This window comes from Enhydra lutris, unplaced genomic scaffold, assembly GCF_002288905.1.
Source record: "Enhydra lutris kenyoni isolate GAN:26980312 unplaced genomic scaffold, ASM228890v2 scaffoldscaffold48, whole genome shotgun sequence".
Lineage (NCBI taxonomy): Eukaryota > Metazoa > Chordata > Mammalia > Carnivora > Mustelidae > Enhydra > Enhydra lutris.
This window is the reverse complement of record NW_019154132.1, coordinates 7,388,188-7,408,246: the sequence shown is the minus strand read 5'-3', so window position 1 is coordinate 7,408,246 and position 20,059 is coordinate 7,388,188. Positions and strand designations below refer to the sequence as shown.

Genomic DNA, 20,059 nt, shown 5'->3' with positions numbered 1-20,059 from the left:
TCCTAGGTCTTTTAGGAAATTATTGGATAGTAGCCACATGTGTATTGATGTGTTTTTGTTCAAATCAGTATTTACTACTACACGAAGTGACCATGGTATACTCAAACTGAAAATTTTTGTTTTTCTAATAAGCTGACAATGGACATTTTAAAATTTAGGACAAGGACTGTTGCTGCTTCCTTAATGCAAGGAGGGATGGGGGGGGTGGAACCCTTTGTTTGCATATACTAATAAACATTAAAATTATGTTTTTTTTTTTTTTAAAGAAGCCTTCCATCATTCAACAGTTAGGAACAAGGACTATCAAAAAGTTTGGTCCTCATCTTCAGATCCTGTGCATTTTGAAACGGATGTTTCTCATGAAAAATTAGAAAGCATGTCAGAAGCAGAGGCCATGAATTTCAGCAGTGTTTCTCAAGACTTAACCCACTCACATTCTCCCTTTTATATGGAAACCAACAGTACCACTTCAGACTTGCCTCAGGTGTGCATTCCTTATAAGTTCTAGGAGGTACAGATGTATGCAGCTTTCACATTTTTTCCATATGAAAATTTCCTCAAAAATATGAGGCGGGGGCACCTGGGTGGCTCAGTGGGTTAAAGCCTCTGCCTTCAGCTCAGGTCATGATCCCAGGCTCCTGGGATCGAGCCCTGCATCAGGCTCTCTGCTCGGTGGGGAGCCTGCTTCCTGCTCTCTCTCTGCCTGCCTCTCTGCCTACTTGTGATCTCTGTCTGTCAAATAAATAAATAAAATCTTAAAAAAGTATATGGGGAACAATAAAAATTTCCAGTGGAGGCTCAGAGGAGGGGAATACAGGGTTTGGTTTTCCCAGTTCCCTTAGTGTACAAAGAAAGAGAGAATTGTACAAATAATGTTAAAACTGATCATTTCAAGCCTCCATGTGAAGTCTTAAGTGTGTAACCAGGGGACATGGCCATGACAACTAGTGACAGGGGCAGAAAAAGAGTCCAAGGGACCGGACATCTGATCTAGAGCGTGTTCCAACACATCAGCATGCAAATGATTCAAATGTCATTCCTAATGGCATTGACAAGATGCTACATGTCAATGATTTTCTATCTTAATGAATATTCCAAGTGCCCTTTCTCACAAAATAAAAGGTTAGACTGTCCCAAATCAGTATTTGTATCAGTATTTAGAACAACTGGATGTTGTTCTAAATGTTTCACAATTATTAGCAAGTATGTAAATAATAGGAGTGAATTAAGTTGTGCCATATGTAATTGACTTTTTATAGTTCTAAAATGGACAAATATTAGCAATTTCATGTGGGTTAACCCATAAATTGGCATAACCTGTCTAAAGGGCTATTTAGTGATAAGAAAACGTGTTATTTTTAATTCTACCTCAAGGAAGTATGCAAATGAGATACATTCAGAATTACCCTTAATAAATAAACATTAAGGGTGCCTGATTGGCTCAGTCAGAAGAGCGTGTGACTCTTGATCTCAGGGTCGTTAAGTTCGAGCCCCAGGTTGGGTGTAGAGATTACTAATCATTTAAAATAAAAAATAAATGAACATTAGAAGTAACCTAAATTTTTATCAGTAGGGGCCTAGTCAAATTATTTCACTGATGTACACCTTACATATGTAAGGTATAAACTTTAAATATGGTAATACAGATAGAGTTGACCCCTGAACAATGCAGGACTTAGGGGTACCAACTCCCCTCACAGTCAAAAGGCTTCATGTAACTTTTGAGGCCCCCCAAACCAAAGTACTGATAGCCTACTATTGACTGGAAGCCTTAACAATAATATAAATAGTTCACAAATTCGTGTGTTATATTTATTTATATACTGTATTCTTACAATAAGCTAGAGGAAAGAAATGTGATTAAGAAAATCATGAGGAGGGGCGCCTGGGTGGCTCAGTGGGTTAAAGCCTCTGCCTTCGGCTCAGGTCATGATCCCAGGGTTCTGGGATCGAGCCCCACATCGGGCTCTCTGCTCAGCAGGGAGCCTGCTTCCTCCTCTCTCTCTCTCTCTCTCTGTCTGCCTCTCTGCCTACTTGTGATCTCTGTCTACCAAATAAATAAATAAAATCTTCAAAAAAAAAAAATCATGAGGAGTGGGGGTTCCTGGGTGGCATAGTTGGTTAAGCATTTGACCCAGTTTCAGCTCAGGTCTTGAACATGGCGTCTGCTTAAGACTTTCTCTCCCTCTCAGTCTGCCCCTCCCCCCTGTTTGTTCTCTCTCTCTCTGTGTCAAATAAACTAATTAATTTTTAAAAAAAAATCATTAGGATAAAATACATTTACAGTACTATACTGTGTTTCTCAAAAAAAATCTCTTTATAAGTAGAGTTGGGCAGTTCAAACTCATGTTGTTCAAGGATGAAGTGTATATTTGTTGATATAGAAAAATGATCACATTGCTTCTCACTGGGTAGTGGGCTTTTGAGTGTTTTTTTTTTTTTTACTTTCTTTTTAAAAATAATGTTAAAGCTTCTTTTTTATAATGATAATTTTATCATATTTCCATTTTAAAAGAAAATTTGGTTATAGTATTATAATCAGGGTCTAACATTATCAAATTATAAAGAATGAGTATCTTAAATTATGTAATGAAATTCTCTTTCTTGGAATTCACTGAGTATTTTGCTCTTTATAAAGAATTTACAGACTAAAAGAACAAAAGGCATATTTTAGTTAGAAATAGTATTATCATAGAAGGCTAGAGTTAGAAGTGAGCTCTGAAATTTGACAAGTAGTGGAGTTCCAAGGAATTTGTGTAAATATAACATCAATACATGTGAATAATGCTATTTTATTTTTCAAGTATATTGTTCTTGATATTTTTAAAATCTCATTAGCAGGAATGGTCTAAATTAGCAAGAAGTCTAAAAAACAAATTGTAAATATATAACTCAGTTTTTCTTGTACTTGAGGTATATTCAGAAAGTGCAACAATGTTATTAAAAGCATGATTGAATAGAGGTTTGTAACCAGCTGACTTTAGTAAGAGATACAATTTTTTTTAGAGCATCCTCAGGTCTCACATACTTGATACACTATCCATGATTAAACCAATGCTTTCCTCCAACGTTCAAAATAAGACTTTCTTTACTATCTTACTTACACTATTAATTTACTTCACAAAACCTTTATCCTAGATAACATTAAGGTAACTTTGAGAATAAGCCCTCCATGAATTTTTTAGATTTCTATCAATTGGAATCATATTTCAATTCATTACTGGAACCTTGTATCTTCACTATCAAAACCCGAATAACAAGTATACTAGAAGTTGTTTAGACCAGATTTAGCAAACTTCAAAGGATGAGAAGAGATATATACATTATTAAACATACCTATATTTATAGTAATACAATTTGACTTACCTAAAAAACCAACATATTAAAATAGCAAAATACTTGCTTAATGTCATTTAACATCATAACCCCATTAGCATGGTTTTACTAAAAAGGAGTAGGGAAGGGTACCAGAAAGTACATTCTACCCATGCAACAAAAAATAGTAACAAGTTACATATCCATGTTCAGAAGAGGCTTATGATATTTATTTGAAATAGTAATATTAATGCCTTTTTTATTATTAATACAGAATGAAACAAAGAATGCTGAAAGGGAAGATGAGTCTAAATTCACACTTTGTGAAGAAATGTATGGCACACTAGATGATTGGTTAGGCGGTGAGTATCTCTGTTGGCAGTATGCAAACAGAGACACTAAGATTCTGATGTGTGTCCTGAGATAACAGCAGTAATAGTAATAGTAATAGCCAAGTGCTAAATTATGCTTTATATGCACAATTACATTTAATCTACAAGCAATCCTATGAAATAGGGCTTTTTTTTTTCTTTTTGAATAAAGGTTGTTTTGTCTCTATTTTACAGATGAGAAACCTGAGGCTCAGAGAGTAGCTTGAAAAGTACAAACCATAAGCAAAACATTTGACCCCATTAAATTTTTTAAAAATTTCTATGTGACCAAATTATAATCAAGAAAATTAAAAAAAAACAAGACTCAGACTAAGATACCTGCAATATGTACATTGTCAAGATTAGTATTCAAGACAAAAACTCCAAAAAGAAAGAGACACATATAAGTCAACAGAAAAATAGGCAAAGAATTCATATTAGCTTGCTAGAGCTGCCAAAATAAATCACTACAGCACAGGTGACTTCAACAATGGAAATGTATTTTCTCACAGTTCTAGAGGCAGGAAGTCTTAAGATCAAGGTGTCGGAAGAGTTGGTTTATCCTAGACCTCCCAGATAGCCGCCATCTTATGTTTTCACGTGGCCTTTCCCTGTGCCTCCGTGGTGTCTTTTGTTCCTTTAAGAACACTAGTCATAATGGATTAGGTCCCCAGTTTTATAACTTCATTCAACCTTAGTTACCTCTTTAAAGGCCCTACCTCCAAGTATATTTACATCCTAAGGTACTGGGGGGTAAGATTTCAACAAAATAATTTTGAGGAGATGCAGTGCAGGCCGCAACGGTATCTAATAGGCAGATCACAGAAAAGGAAACCTGCAAGATTATTAAAAAGACCACAGAATTCCATTTCATACATATCAGTTTAACATGCCTTGAAGGATGTAGCAGAGCAATGAAACTTTTCTGCTATTGGTGGAAGTATAAATTGGAATGGCCACTTTGAAGAGTAATTTTGCAATGTCTTGTGAAGTTGAAGATACATATTTTCTATAATCCAGCAATTCCACCCAGAATCTAAACAAAAATTCCTAGTATACATTGAAACTTGTACAAGGATTTTCACTGAAGGGTTGTTTTTCGTAGCAAAATTAGAAATGAATGTCTAGCAAAAAGGAAAGGAAGTGTAATCCTTCAGTCGAATGAACGAGATCTACATGTATTTACATGGCTAAATCTGAAAAGCAAAATTTTAAGTGAAATAAAGACCCTTATATGGATATACATATATATTTTTGCATGTAATAGGTTACAAATATAATTTGATTCTAATTACAGAAAATTTTAAAACACAAAGTAATACTATATAGCCACAGTTCACCCAGGGTGCTGCAGGATCTTTTGAAATATTTAGGAAACAGTGATATTGGACATCTGTGGGACCCATAAAATACTAGCTTGAGTTCATTTTTTCAATGTAGAACCATACTACAGCCCTTTCCATAAAATATCATTTGCAAAGCTGAGTTTTTGGAGGTTGCTACGATAAAAAGTATTGTATGAAAATCAACATGGAATAGAAAATGAGTGCTGACATCATCCTATCTGATTCCAAGATTTGAGACATGTGGTATCCAATAGTTCATCCAAGTAGTAAGCTCAATTGTATGAGAATGATATAAAACATTGTGTTTTTCTTTCAGTTTATGTATATTTTCAAATATCTAGTCAGGGATAATACTTACATTGAGCTTAACTACTTAATAAATGGAACTGTTAGGTATTTCTTTTGGTCTTTTGGTGCTGTGAAAAACTACTGAGACAGTAAGATGTCACAAAATGAGAAATTCTGGGAAGTTGATATGTATTATTTAAGGTACATGGGAAAGTAGAAAAATAAGTTCATCTGTAGTTATCTCTGGGGAGGGGGAAAGGAGGGAATTGAGATAGCAGGGAGGCATCATTAATTTTGTAACACTTTATTTCTTTCCACTTTATTTATTTCTGCTTTTTGAAAACCTATTAAGTCTGGATAATTTATCATATTGAGAAACAGTATAGCGTAGCATTTAGAAATAGTATTCTAAGAGTCTCATGCTCTACCGACTGAGCTAGCTGGGCACTAGAAATAGTATTCTAGATGGCTAAAATCAACAACACAGGAAACAACAGATGTTGGCAAGGAGGCAGAGAAAGGGGAACCCTCTTACACTGTTGGTGGGAATGCAAGCTGGTACAGCCACTCTGGAAAATAGTATGGAGGTTCCTCAAACAGTTAAAAATAAAACTACCCTACAACCCAGAAATTGCACTTCTAGGTATTTATACAAAGGATACAAAAGTACTGATTCAAAGGGGCACATGTTCCCAATGTTTATAGCAGCCATGTCCACAATAGCCAAATTATGGAAAGAACCTAGATGTCCATCGACAGATAAATAGGTAAAGAAGATGTGGTATGTAAATACCCTGGAATATTACTCTGCCATCAAGAAAAAGGAAACCTTGCCCCTTGAAACAATGTGTATGGAGCTAGAGGGTATTATGCTAAGTGAATTAAGTTAGAGGAAGACAAATATATGATTTCACTTATATGCGGAATTTAAGAAACAAAACATGAACATAGGGGAAGGGAAGGAAAAATAAGATAAAAACAGAGAGGGAGGCAAACCATAAGAGACTACAGTTAGGGGAAAAAACTGAGGGTTGCTGGAGGGGTGGTGTGGGTGATGGGCTGAATGGGTGATGGGCGTTAAGGAGAGCACTTGTTGGGACGAGCTCTGGGTATTGTGTGTAAGTGATGAATCACTAAATCTACCCCTGAAACTAATACTACACTCACTATATGTTAACTAACTTCATGAGAGACTGTGGACTCTGAGGAACTGAGGGTTTTGAAGGGGCGGGGAGTGGGAAGTTGGGTGAGCCTGGTGGTGGGTATTATGGAGGGCACGGATTGCATGCAGCACTGGGTGTGGTGCATAAACAATGAATTCTAGAACACTGAAAAGAAATTTTAAAAATAAATGAATAAATTTAAGAAAATAGAAAAACAATATTCCAGAATTGCAGCTGTACTGCTTATCTACTCTGTGACCTTAGGCAAGGAAGTGACTTAATATCTCTTATGTCTCAGTTTCCTTATCTGTACAACAGGGATGATAAGAATGCCTAGTTCATGGGATTGTTGTGAGATGAAACAAGTTTATATGTGTTTGTTATTATTCTATTGGGCTTGTGTATTCTTTGGAAACATAATCAAAACATTTTAAAATTACAGTACAACAAAAGAATTTTGAAGATATCTTAGGATTTGTTGCAGTGGTATTTGACCAGAATCACTGTAACAAGCTTCTTTGTAGCAGTCATATGAGAACTTCCAGCCCCCATGGAAAAGTAGTTCTGTTTTGTTTGCTAGCACAGAGTCATGCTGAAATCCACTCAATAAAAAATGCTGAAATTTATGTAATTTTAAATAGACTCCAGCAGTTTCATAAATGTAAATATAACTGTTAACATATAAGTTTACAGTCAGCTAATTCTTATTTCCATCTTTCTCTTTCTAATGAGATGTCAGCATTGGAAATGATTCACAGAACCTACTAACTCAGCCAGCTGACATTTCCTCCTTCAGGCAATTTGAACCCATTTGCAAATTTCATCTCAGAGAAGCACTTAATAATGGAATGATAATATCTCAAAATCCAACAGAAAGCTTACCTTACACAGAGAAACCAGAAAGGCAAAGTTGTGTGTCTAATTGTGCAAAAGACACCAATGTGAAGGAAGATTCTTTTAAGGAAGAAAATCCAGTGGGAACTGGCACTTCCACGAATGAAGACCAGCTTGCTCACGAGTGTGTCAGACCTTCTAGAAGCCCACCTCTAGTCCACAGCAGAGAGACACTGAAATTCAGGGAAATGTCACTGCCTAAAAGTGCTTACATGGAGTCTAGTCAACCTCAAAGCTTCTTATATGAGGAGAATGTGCACAGAGATGTTGAAAAACCATTTTACCAAGAGAATAGCTTTAACCTCTTTGATCTGAGAGCTAATTATACAACAGAGGAGGTAAGATTTTTGATGGTCAGTATAATTTGTAGAGTGTTAAAATATGTGCTTTCCATATTATGCAATATAATCTGAGACTTGAAGTACTGCTAGATAATTAACCACAAGGGACATTGCTTCTCTGGGAAGATGTCTTCTGAGATCTTAATCAATTTAGAAACAAAATTTCTCAAATAAAATCAAGTCCGTATTGGAAGTTTAGCTCTACCAAATGATAATTTCCTTGAGGATCAGGGCTCTGTCTTGCTCATACTTTTTTGTATCTTAGCATCTACATAGTGCCTTAAATATAATAGGCTTTTATGTTTGGTGAATCAAATCAACTGGAATTCAGTTTATAGAAAGGAAAAGGTTGAAAAGAAGAAGGAGAGTGATATTAGGTCATTTGACAAGAAAACTTTAAAATTTTTCTGACGAGGGATTTCTGTGACAAGCACAAAATAGTAATTTTTCTACCCAAGTGAAAATATTAATTTGTTTTTTGACCTATTCTTTCCCAACACACATGCCGTGTCCTAAGAACTCTGAAGAAGCTAATAGTATAAATTCTACGTACTCTGAAAATTTTTAAAAGGTAACAATTTTAAGGGCGCCTGGGTGCGTCAGTCATTAATCGGCTGCCTTCAGTTCAGGTCATGATCCCAGCATCCTGGGATCGAGCCCCGCATCAGGCTCCCAGCTCAGTGGGACGCTTGCTTCTCTCTCTCCCACCCCCCTGCTTGTGTTCCCTCTCTCGCCATGTCTCTCACTGTCAAATAAATAAATAAAATCTTTTTTAAAAAAAAGTAACAATTTTAAGAATTGGTATGGGAAAATAGGTATAATCCTAGAATAGCAAAAATAATACCTTTTTAAGTCTGATGAGAAAAGCTATGACTATTTTGTTTCATTTGCAAGTGTGAACTGTTTTTTTGTTCATTTATTTGGAAGCGTATGTAAAAGAGAACTTTATTTCCCTGTATTGATTCTGGAAAATGACATTTAAAAAATCTGTTTAATTAGTGTTTCTCAAGATTGCTCTCTCCTATTTCCACTGCATTTAGTTATTTATTCAGCCAATAAATTCTTTCAGGAATATATTATGTGCTAGGCCCTATACTATGTGTTCATTAATGTTTTTAAAAAAATGTGGTTTTGTCCTCATAAAATAACAGCTTACTAGAGGAAACCCACATTAATCATCAAAGTAAATGTAAACTTTCATCTATGGTAAGTGCTATGAATAGTAATATAAAGTGTATGTAAAGTTTGTGTATGTTATATAATATTACATATAAACTACAAACTGTAAGTATGGTAAATGCTATGAATAAAATGATGGGAATCTTACTGTTCCTAAGGTAGTGGTAATTGAACTGGGCTCTGAAGGATGAGTTAGGTGTTAAAATAACTATGGGTGGGATTAGCATTCCATGCAGAAGTAACATGTGGCTTCAGGGAGCATGGCACCCACTAGAACCTGGCAGGAGCCCAGTGTTTTGGGATCAAAGGTGGCAGGTAGTAGATGAGGATGGACAGGTAGCATGGGTCAGGCATCAAGACCAGACATGGGCATCTTGTAGGCCTCGGTAGGGATAGTTACCTTTATCCCAGAACAATGGTAAACCATTAAAATACAGGGATCCAGTATCTCTAAATTCTAGAAAGTTATAGAGCCCACCCCTGCAGATACCTTTTTTCAGGGTTTTATTTTATTTTTTAAGATTTTATATATGTGTGTATGTATTTCTTTATTTATTTGACAGAGAGAGGGAGAGAGAGAGCATAAGCATGGAGAGCAGCAGAAGAAGGAGAAGCAGGGGCGCCTGGGTGGCTCAGTGGGTTAGAGCCTCTGCCTTTGGCTCCAGTCATGATCCCAGTGTCCTGGGATAGAGCCCTGCATGGGGCTCTCCGCTCAGCGGGGAGCCTGCTTCCTCCTCTCTCTCTGCCTGCCTCTCTGCCTACTTGTGATCTCTGTCTGTCAAATAAATAAATAAAATCTTTAAAAAAAAAAAGAAGAAGAAGGAGAAGCACACTCCCCACTGAACAGAGAGCCCAAAATGGGGCTTGACCCAGGCACCCCCTTTTACAGGGTTTTAAATATCATACTCATTAGAACATTTTCTTACTATCACTTATTATCCTTTGAAAAAGCCGCCAAAACCTGTACTGTGGGAGAAAATCAATCACGAGGCATGTTCATCTGACATTCTTACATTCACAGGAGTCATAGCCATGAGATAATGATTTAATGAGCAGCAAAAGAAGTCTTCATTCAAAAGAGGCATCACAGACTATAGGGTAATTGATAAATTTCTTTGAATTCATTTGAAGTTAAAGAAAGTACCTCACATGTGTTCAGAAAAGTTGGTATCAAAGCTGAGTTTTTCTTCCGAAAAAGTAAATGCGATACATACCTCTATCATATAACTACTGTTTGTGCTCTGCTGTGCTATTGGGTGCTACATATACATGTAGCAGTTACTACTTAAGAATGTCTGTTAAGTAGTTATTATTATCGGGGGCGCCTGGGTGGCTCAGTTGTTAAGTGTCTGCCTTCGGCTCCGGTCATGCTTTCAGGATTCTGGGATCGAGTCCTGCATTGGGCTCTCTTCTTGGGGGGGAAGCCTGCTTCTCCCTCTCCCACTCCCCCTGCTTTTGTTCCTTCTCTCACTGTTTCTCTCTCTGTGTCAAATAAATAAATAAAATCTTAGGGGAAAAAAAAAGTAGGTGTTATTTTATTGGAAGAAGACATTATCATTGCTCTTTTATGACTGAGGTTATAACTTTTATAACTAAACTAGAGGCCTAGAATTCAAAGCCAGCTATATGTGATTTCAAAACTCATGATCTTTATACTCTTTTTCACACTCATATACTCTACTTTATAGATCTCAGTGTCTTCGAAAGGAATACAGACCTTTGAGGATATTCCTGAGATGCTGGTCTGTCACCATAAGGAGGTCGCCGTGGAGGGCACGGACAGGCCACGGATGGGCTCACCTTGGCGTCCTGCAGGCACTACTTGGGGTCGTGGAGCATCTCCAGGTGATGGCAAGATGCCTGACACAAAGCAGAGCTTGGAAAGCTTACAACTTCCAGAAGAGGATATGGCTTTAAATGAAGTCTTACAGACATTACAGCACACTAACAAACAGCAGCAAACTCGGATCCGAGACCTGCAGAGTAGCAACAAGTATTTAGAGAAGAAGGTTGAAGAACTACAGAAGCACACTACCAAACAGCAGGTGTTCGTGGACATCATAAATAAGCTGAAGGCCAAGGTGGAAGAATTAATTGAAGACAAATACAGAGTGATGCTAGAGAAGAATGACACTGACAAGACGCTGAGGAATTTGCACGAGGTCTTAACTCAAACCCAAAAGCATCTTCAGGAAGCTAGGCATGAAAAGGAAACCTTAGAGCTGGAGCTTAAGAAGATCAAGGGCAATTACATTCACCTACAGGAAAGGTACATGACTGAAATGCAACAGGAAGATGAAACCGTCAGTCAGTGCCTAGAGATGGACAGAACCCTAAGGGAGAAAGAAGAGGAGGTGGAGAAACGGCAGCAACTCAAGGGGGAGCTGGAAAAGGCCACCACCTCCACTCTGGACTTGCTGAGAAGGGAGAAGAAGGCCCAAGAACAAGAGTTCCAGTCTTTACAGGAGGAATTTCAGAAGCATGAGAAGGAACACCTGGAAGAAAGACAGAAACTGAAAGCAACGCTCAAAAAGCTGCTCACTCAAGTTCATCATTTGCAGTCCGTATCTGAAAACGAGAAGGTAAAGAACGCCCACCTCCAGCAGCAGGTCAATGAACTAAAACAGGAAAATGCAAGATTTCGGCGGCAGGTGGCGAGGAGCCAGAAGCCAAACAATACCCCTGGGTTTGACAAGGCCTGGCTAACGGAGCACTCTGGAGAAGCGGTCGAGGCCGATATCAAAAAGGTACCAGCACAGATTCGGAATTTCGAGCGCAGAATTTCATGAGTTGCTGGCAGTCTGCTGATGCGCATTTAGACACTGCACTCACATTTGTTGGTAGAAAGAATTATTAACGAGAAAAAGAGAGAATGGAAAATGCACCACAGGTGTACAGGTACAGGTGTACAGGTGTGGTTCTTGGGTACCCAGATAAAGAAGAGCCGTTGCTGGCCTCTTGTGATTATTTTGGTAGAAGTGAAAGTTAATGTGGGAATTTTCTGGGTAGCTGTGATCAATCATCTGAAGCATCCCTTGAGAAAGGATCTTCTAGGTGGGGACCCCGTTGTTTTCATGCCACATCTGCCTAAAAATGAAACTAAATAATGCAATTACATGGTTGGTTTACAAGGTCAAACAAGCCAATATTATATCACATGTTAATTTTGTGACATTATAAACTTGGTGATTGAGACGTAATTGACATATCACGTTAGTTTCAGGTGTGTAGCATGATTTGATATTTGTATATGTTGCAAAATGATCACCACAATAAGTCTAGGTAACATCTGTTAAAAAAACAGCCTGGTTGGGGTGCCTGGGTGGCTCAGTGGGTTAAAGCCTCTGCTTTCGGCTCAGGTCTCGATCTCAGGGTCCTGGGATCGAGCCCCACATCGGGCTCTCTGCTCAGCGGGGAGCCTGCTTCCCCCCACCCCGTCCTCTGCCTGCCTCTCTGCTTACTCGTGATCTCTGTCAAATAAATAAATAAAATCTTTAAAAAAAAACCAGCCTGAGAGCCTCATATCAGTAGGTTTGGAGAGGATATAATATTGTATTCTCTGCAGTTCAGATGGCTTTTTTGGCAGATGAGATCTTTTTCACAAGCCAGAGCACATCTATTGTTTTTATACTATTAAAGTTTTGTAGGCCTGTTTTAAATTATTTACAGTTAACCTTATTAATGCTGACTACTTAGAAAGAGGGCTAATCTTAACTAGAAAAATGTATGTTTATTTTAAAACTCTTAATAACAAGTTCAGCTGATTGTGTTCCCTTGAGGATGTCCTTGGAGGGCTTTTTTTCAGGAATCCTTAATTAGTATAAGTACTATTTGCAAGTAAATAGTTCTATTATTTTTTAATGATTCTCAGGAAAATATTCTTCTCTTCTGTTTAAAGAATTCTCTCTGTAATCTTTTCTCCAGAAAGAAATTAGGGTTATCTAAGCCAATGCTCCTCAAACTTTAGCATTCATCAGCCTTAGCTGTGAAAATGCAGATTTCTGGGGCCTGCCTCAGGGTTTCTGATTCAGTAGGTGTGCTGTGGGGCCCAAGAATGCATGTTTCATTTTTTTTAAAGATTTTATTTATTTATTTGTCAGAGAGAGAGAGAGAGAGAGAGAGAGAGAGAGAGCGCACAGGCAGACAGAGTGGCAGCAGAGGCAGAGGGAGAAGCAGGCTCCCTGCGGAGCAAGGAGCCTGATGTGGGACTCGATCCCAGGATGCTGGAATCATGACCTGAGCTGAAGGCAGCAGCTTAACCAACTGAGCCACCCAGGCGTCCCAAGAATGCATGTTTCTAACAAGATCCTGAGTCTCCCCAATGGTGCTGGGCCGAGGATCACACTTTTGAGAACCACCAACCTAAGCAGAGATGACCTTAAGTCATCTTAAGGGTCTGTATTTTGTCTTCCAAAATAGCTGCTAAACAAATCATGATAAATTTTGTATTGGTAAACTCTGAATGAATTAGCACAACTGTATAGAAGTTTATCACAGTACATTATTTTTTTTGAGCTTTCTTAAAAGAAAAAGTAAAGTTCTTTGTTTTATCTTGACAAATCAATTTCTTTAATATCCTCAAATCATCCTTACTCTGCTTTTAGTTTTGCTTTTATGAACTCTAGGTATGTTTTCTCAAAAGTATGGTCTGGTATATCTATGAGGTCAAAGTATTTTCATAGTAATAGGAAGATCATTTTCACAAGTGCTTCCAGTGGAATTTTCTAGAAACTGTGTGTCATTCATTGCTTTTATGTCTGACCAATGTATGAAGCAGATGTGAGGATTTTACTGTCTTCTATGAAGTCAGCATTATAGATATTTACAAAAATATAAACAGTGCAACTCTTTTCATGAATTTTTTCTTTTGGAAAATGTGGTAATTTCATATTAAAATTGTTATTTATATTTATACAAGGGATTTCTTGTTATTTGAAGGGATAAGTAAGCAAATTTTTAAGTGTTCTCGGTTGTAATATCTAACAATAAATATTGGTAGATATAACCCACATAAACAAAAGCCTTTTAGGATTCTCAAAATTTTTGAATCTATAAAGGGGTCCTGAGAATCCAAAGTTTGAGAACCACAGCTCAGAGGGTTTTTTTTTTTAAATAAATTTAACATTTATCTATACAAATTTAAATTTGAGTGGCATGTTTTTAGGGCTGCTCAGAGGTTTTGGAGTTTTTCCCCCATTTTTTCTTGTTTTTTTTTTTTATTTAAATTCAATAATTAACATATAATGTATTATTTATTTCAGGGATACAGGTCTGTGATTCATCAGTCTTATATAACACCCAGTGCTCATTACATCATGTGTTCTCCTCAATGTCCATCACCCAGTTACCCTATCCCCCCCAACCCATTCCCCTCCAACAACCCTTTGCGTCTATGATTGAGAGTCTCTTATGGTTTGTCTCCTTCTCTGATTTTGTCTTGTTTCATTTTTTCCTCTCTTCTCCTATGATCTCTGCCTTGTTTCTTAAATTCCACATATCAGTGAGATCATATGATAATTGTCTTTCTCTGATTGACTGATTTCTCTTAGCATAATACCCTCTAGTTCCATCCATGTCATTGCAAATGGCAAGATTTCATTTTTTGATAGCTGCGTAGTATTCCATTGTGTGTGTGTGTGTGTGTGTGTGTGTGTGTGTGTGTGTATACACACCACATCTGATTTAGCCATTCATCTGTCAGTGGACATTGGGGCTCTTCCTATAGTTTGGCTATTATGGACTTTGCTGCTATAAACATTGGGGTGCACACGCCCCTTTGGATCACTTCGTTCCTATCTTTAGGATAAATATCCAGTAGTGCAGTTGCTGGGTCACAGGGTATCTCTATTTTCAACTTTTTGAGGAACCTCCATACTGTTTTCCAGAGTGGCTGTACCATGTTGCATTCCCACCAACAGTGTAGGAGGGCTTCCCTTTCTCTGCATCCTCCGGAACACCTGTCATTTCCTGACTTGTTAATTTTAGCCATTCTGACTGGTGTGAGGTGGTATCTCACTATGGTTTTGATTGTATTTCCCTGATGCCAAGTGATGTTGAGCAATTCTTCATGTGTCTGTTGGCCATTTAGATGTCTTCTTTGGAGAAATGTCTGTTCATGTCTTCTGCCCATTTCTTGATTAGGTTATTTGTTCTTTGGGTGTTAAGTTTGGTAAGTTCTTTATAGATTTTGGATACTAGCCCTTTATCCAATATGTCATTTGCCTTTTGTTAGTTGCCTTTTGGGTTTTTTTTTTCACTCTTTCCTTTGCTGCACAAAAGCTTTTTATCTTGATGAAGTTCCAATAGTTCATTTTTGCCTATGTTTCTCTGGTCTTTGGAGATGTGTCTAGCAAGAATTTGCTGTGCCCAGGGTCAAAGAGGTTGCTGTCTGAGTTCTCCTCAAGAATTTTGATGGATTCCTGTCTCACATTTAGGTCTTCCATCCATTTTGACTCTATTTTTGTATATGGTGTAAGGAAATGGTTCAGTTTCATTCTTTTGCATGTGGCTATCCAATTTTCCCAACACCATTTGTTGAAGAAACTGTCTTTTTTTCACTGGATATTCTTTCCTGCTTTGTTGATGATTAGTTGACCATAGAGTTGAATGTCCATTTCTGAGTTCTCTGTTCTGTTCCATTTATCTGTGTGTCTGTTTTTGTGCCAGTACCATGCTGTCTTGATGATTACAGCTTTGTAATAGAGCTTAAAGTCTGGAATTGTCACACCACCAGCTTTGATTTTCTTTTTCAACATTCCTATGGCTATTTGGGGTCTCTTCTGGTTCCATACAAATTTTAGGATTATTTGTTCCAACTCTGTGAAAAAAAGGTTAATGGTATTTTGATAGGAATTGCATTGAATGTGTAGGTTGCTTTAGGTTGCATAGACATTTTCACAATATTTGTTCTTCTAATCCATGAGCATGGAACATTTTTCCATTTCTTTGTGTCTTCCTTAATTTCTTTCATGAGTATTCTATAGTTTTCTGAGTACAGGTCCTTTGCCTATTCGATTAGGTTTATTCCTGGATATCTTATGGTTTTGGGTGTAACTGTAAATGGGACTGACTCCTTGATTTCTCTTTCTTCTGCTTAATTGTTGGTGTAAAGAAATGCAACTGATTTCTGTGCATTGATTTTATATCCTGCCACTTTACTGAATTCCTGTATGAGTTCTAGCAATTTTGGGGTGGGGTCTTTTGGGTTTTCCACATAGAGTATCATGTCATCTGCAAAGAGGGAGAGTATGACTTCTTCTTTGCCAATCCAGATGCCTTTTATTTCTTTTTGTTTGCTGATTGCTGAGGCTAGGATTTCTAGTACTATGTTGAACAGCAGTGGTTACAGTGGACAGCCCTGCTGTGTTACTGACCTTAGGGGAAAGCCATCCATTTTTCCCCATTGAGCATGATATTCTCTGTGGGTTTTTCATAGGTGGCTATTATGATATTGAAGTTTGTAACCTCCATCCCTACACTGTGAAGAGTTTTAATCAAGAAAGGATGCTGTTCTTGTCAAATGCTTTTTCTGAATCTGTTGAGAGAATCATATGGTTCTTGTCCTTTCTTTCATTTATGTATTATATCACATTAATTGATTTGCAGTTGTTGAACCAACCTTGCAGCCCAAGAATAAATCCCACTTGGTCAGGGTGAATAATCTTTTTAAAGTAGTGTTGGATCCTCTTGGCTAGTTATTTTGGTGAGAATTTTACATCCATGTTCATCAGGGACATTGGTCTGTAATTCTCCTTTTTGGTGGTCTTTGTCTGGCTTTAGGATCAAGGTAATGCTGGCCTCATAGAATGAGTTAGGAAGTTTTCCTTCTATTTTGATTTTTTGAAACAGCTTCAGAAGAATAGGTATTAATTCTTCTTTAAATGTTTGGTAGAATTCCCCTGGGAAGCCATCTGGCCCTGGGCTCTTGTTTGTTGGGAGATTTTTGATTACTGCTTCAAAATCCTTGCTGGTTATGGGTCTGTTCAGGTTTTCTATTTCTTCCTGGTTTAGTTTTGATAGTTTATATGTCTCTAGGAATGCATCCCTTTCTTCCAGATTACCTAATTTGTTGGCATAAAGTTGCTTATAATATGGTCTTATAATTGTATTTCTTCAATGTTGGTTGTGATCTCCTCTTTTATTCATGATTTTATTAATTTGGGTCTTTTCTATTTTCTTTTTGATAAGTCTGGCCAGGGGTTTATCAATCTTATTAATTCTTTCAAAGAACCAGATCCTAGTTTCATTGATCTGTTTACTGTTTTTGTTTTGGATTTCTACTTCATTGATTTCTGCTCTAATCTTTATTATTTCTCTTCTCCTGCTAGGTTTAGACTTCATTTGCTGTTCTTTCTCCAGCTTCTTTAGATGTCAGGATATGCTGTGCATTTAAGACCTTTCTCTTGAGAAAGGCCTATAGTGCTATATACTCCCCTCTTAGGACAGCCTTTGCTGTATCCCATAGATTTTGAACAGTTGTGTTTTCATTTTCACTTGTTTATATGAATTTTTTAAATTCTTCTTTTATTTCCTGGTTGACCCATTCATTCTTTAGTAGGATGCTCTTTAGCCTCCATGTATTTAAGTTCTTTCCAACTTTTCTCTTGTGATTGAGTTTCAGTTTCAAAGCATTGTGGTCTGAAAATATGCAGGGAATGATCCCAATCTTTTGGTACCAGTTGAGACCTGATTTGTGACCCAGGATGTGATCTGTTCTGGAGAATGTTCCATGTGCACTTAAGGAGAATGTGTATTCTGTTGCTTTGGGATGTAATGTTCTGAATATATCCATGATGGCCATCTGGTCCAGTGTGTCATTTAACACCTTTATTTCTTTGTTGATCTCTTGCTTAGATGATCTGTCCATTTCAATGAGAGGGGGTGTTAACATCCCCTACTATTATTGTATTATTGTCGATGAGTTTCTTTGATTTTGTTATTAATTGGTCTATATAATTGGCTGCTCCCATGTTAGGGGCATAGATATTTACAATTATTAGATCTTCTTGTTGAAAAGACACTTCAGTTATGATATGGTGTCCTTCCTCATCTCTTATTACAGTCTTTGGCTTAAAATCTAGTTTTTCTGATATAAGGATTTCCATCCAGCTTTCTTTTGATGTCCATTAACATGATAAATCATTTTCCACCCCCTTCCTTTCAACCTGGAGGTGTCTTTGGGTCTAAAATGAGCTTTTTGCAATTAGCCTATCAATGGGTCTTGCTTTTTTATCTATTCTGATACCCTGTGTCTTTTGATTGGGGCATTTAGCCTATTTACATTCAGAGTAACTATTGAAAGATATGAATTTAGTGCCATTGTGTTGCCTGTAAATTGTCTCTGTTCCTTTCTGGTCTGTGTTAGTTTTGGGCTCTCTCTTTGCTTAGATGACCCCTTTTAATATTTCTTGTAGGGTTCATTCGGTGATCACAAATTCTTTTAGTTTCTATTTGTTCTGGAAGCTTTTTAGCTCTCTATTTTCAGTGACATCCTAGCCAGATAAAGTATGCTTGGCTGCATATTTTTCTTGTTTACCACCCTCGCTCAGAGTTTTTAAGAGTTGTATTTAATTCAGCATTTTACTTAAAGAGAGCAACCCAGATTCTTTATCTTTATCCTGACATGTCTGAATTGTGTACACATAGGATTCTAATTTGTTCCTGAACTGCTCACCTGGTGAAAAAAGCCTGAGTCCCCCAGATGTGAAAAGGACTTCTCAGCTGGTCTCCAAAATTCACAGTGTTCCCACTCTGATGGTAGGACTTCTCACATCCCAAGTAATTTTTAAAAATTCATATTTTTTATTGGGGGAGGGAGAAATATCGAGGTCAGACTAAACAAAAGAGGTAATCTAAAGACACAGAGTTAAGTTATGAGATCAAAAACTGGAAGAACCTTCATTTAATACTTTTTACATGTCCTAGAAACTCTATCAGAGCAGTAGTCTTGTCTGGCTGAGTCTGCTCCTAGTGATTGCTAAGTGTTTCTATCAGCAAGCTGCTCACCCAATCCAAAATTTAGCTTTGGGGCAGAGGGAGGGCAGTAGGGAGTTGTGTACATTGGTGGAATAAAGAACGAAGTTGGTGTCAGGTGAGTTCAAATCCTGCTTCACCACTTCCTGGCTGTGTGACTTGGCCAAGTGACTTTGTCTTTATCAGCCGTAGCTTCCTCTTCCTAAGTAGGAGAAATGATACTTGCCACTGCCCTGGGAGGTGACAAGCACTGCATTTAACGAGAGAGCATATTACAGGGAATGGCATATGCTAGCTTCTCAAATGAGCTATTATTTTTCGTCCTCTTATATTAATGTCCATCTTTCTGATTTTTTTTAAGATTTTATTTATTATTTATTTGACAGACAGAAATCACAAGTAGGCAGAGAGGCAGGCAGAGAGAGAAGAAGGGAAGCTGGCTTCCCGCTGAGCAGAGAGCCTGATGCAGGGCTCGATCTCAGGACCCTGGGATCATGACCTGAGCCGAAGGCAGAAGCTTTAACCCACTGAGCCACCCAAGCGCCCCTCTGATTTTTTTTTTTAATTTATTTGAGAGAGAGCAAGGAAGAGAGAGAGTATGAGCAAAGGATAGGGGCAAAGGAGAGGAAGAAGCAGACTCCCCAATGAGCAGGGAGCCTGAAACAGAACTCATCCCAGGACCTGAGGTCATGACCTGAGCCCAAGGCAGATGCTTAACCAACTGAGCCACCCGGGTTCACCATTTCTTTGATCTTAAGTGCAGTCATCTGAGCCAAAATTGGGGGGGCATGGTCTGTGATGTTCCTGACCCAACACAATGCTTATTTTTATTGAGTTTCATCTAAAGTTTGTTGAACACTAGCATTTATTTAGTGCTAAAACTGAGCCAAGCATTTTATGCAGAAGATCACAAAGTGGTGGCCCACCGACTATATCCACCTGAAATTTTGTTTTTACACATGTGAGTCTGAATGTGGCACAGACTCTTCTTAGCTACAAACCTTCCCATCCCACTTTGTTCCTTTGAACATTTGCTTACTCACCATAAGGCTTGGTTCCCCACCCCCCACCTATGTCACTGGAGGCTGCTATTCTTTCTGCCTTACTTGCAGGCTGCTGCTTCTCTGTCACACCTCTTTTTTTTTTTTTTTTTTTTTTTTTTAAAGATTTTATTTATTTATTTGACAGAG

General features: G+C 37.7%; 1 protein-coding gene across 1 annotated transcript in view; it reads left to right on the top strand.

Annotated features, from left to right (window-relative positions):
- The window catches only part of LOC111156743 (cancer antigen 1), a 49,551-nt gene that overhangs the window by 644 nt on the left and 28,848 nt on the right, over positions 1 to 20,059 (top strand). Inside the window, 5 exon segments of the mRNA XM_022517800.1 lie at positions 267 to 484; positions 3,590 to 3,677; positions 7,216 to 7,715; positions 10,586 to 11,644; positions 18,543 to 18,653. Of these exon segments, the coding sequence (XP_022373508.1) occupies positions 267 to 484; positions 3,590 to 3,677; positions 7,216 to 7,715; positions 10,586 to 11,644; positions 18,543 to 18,653 (1,976 nt within the window).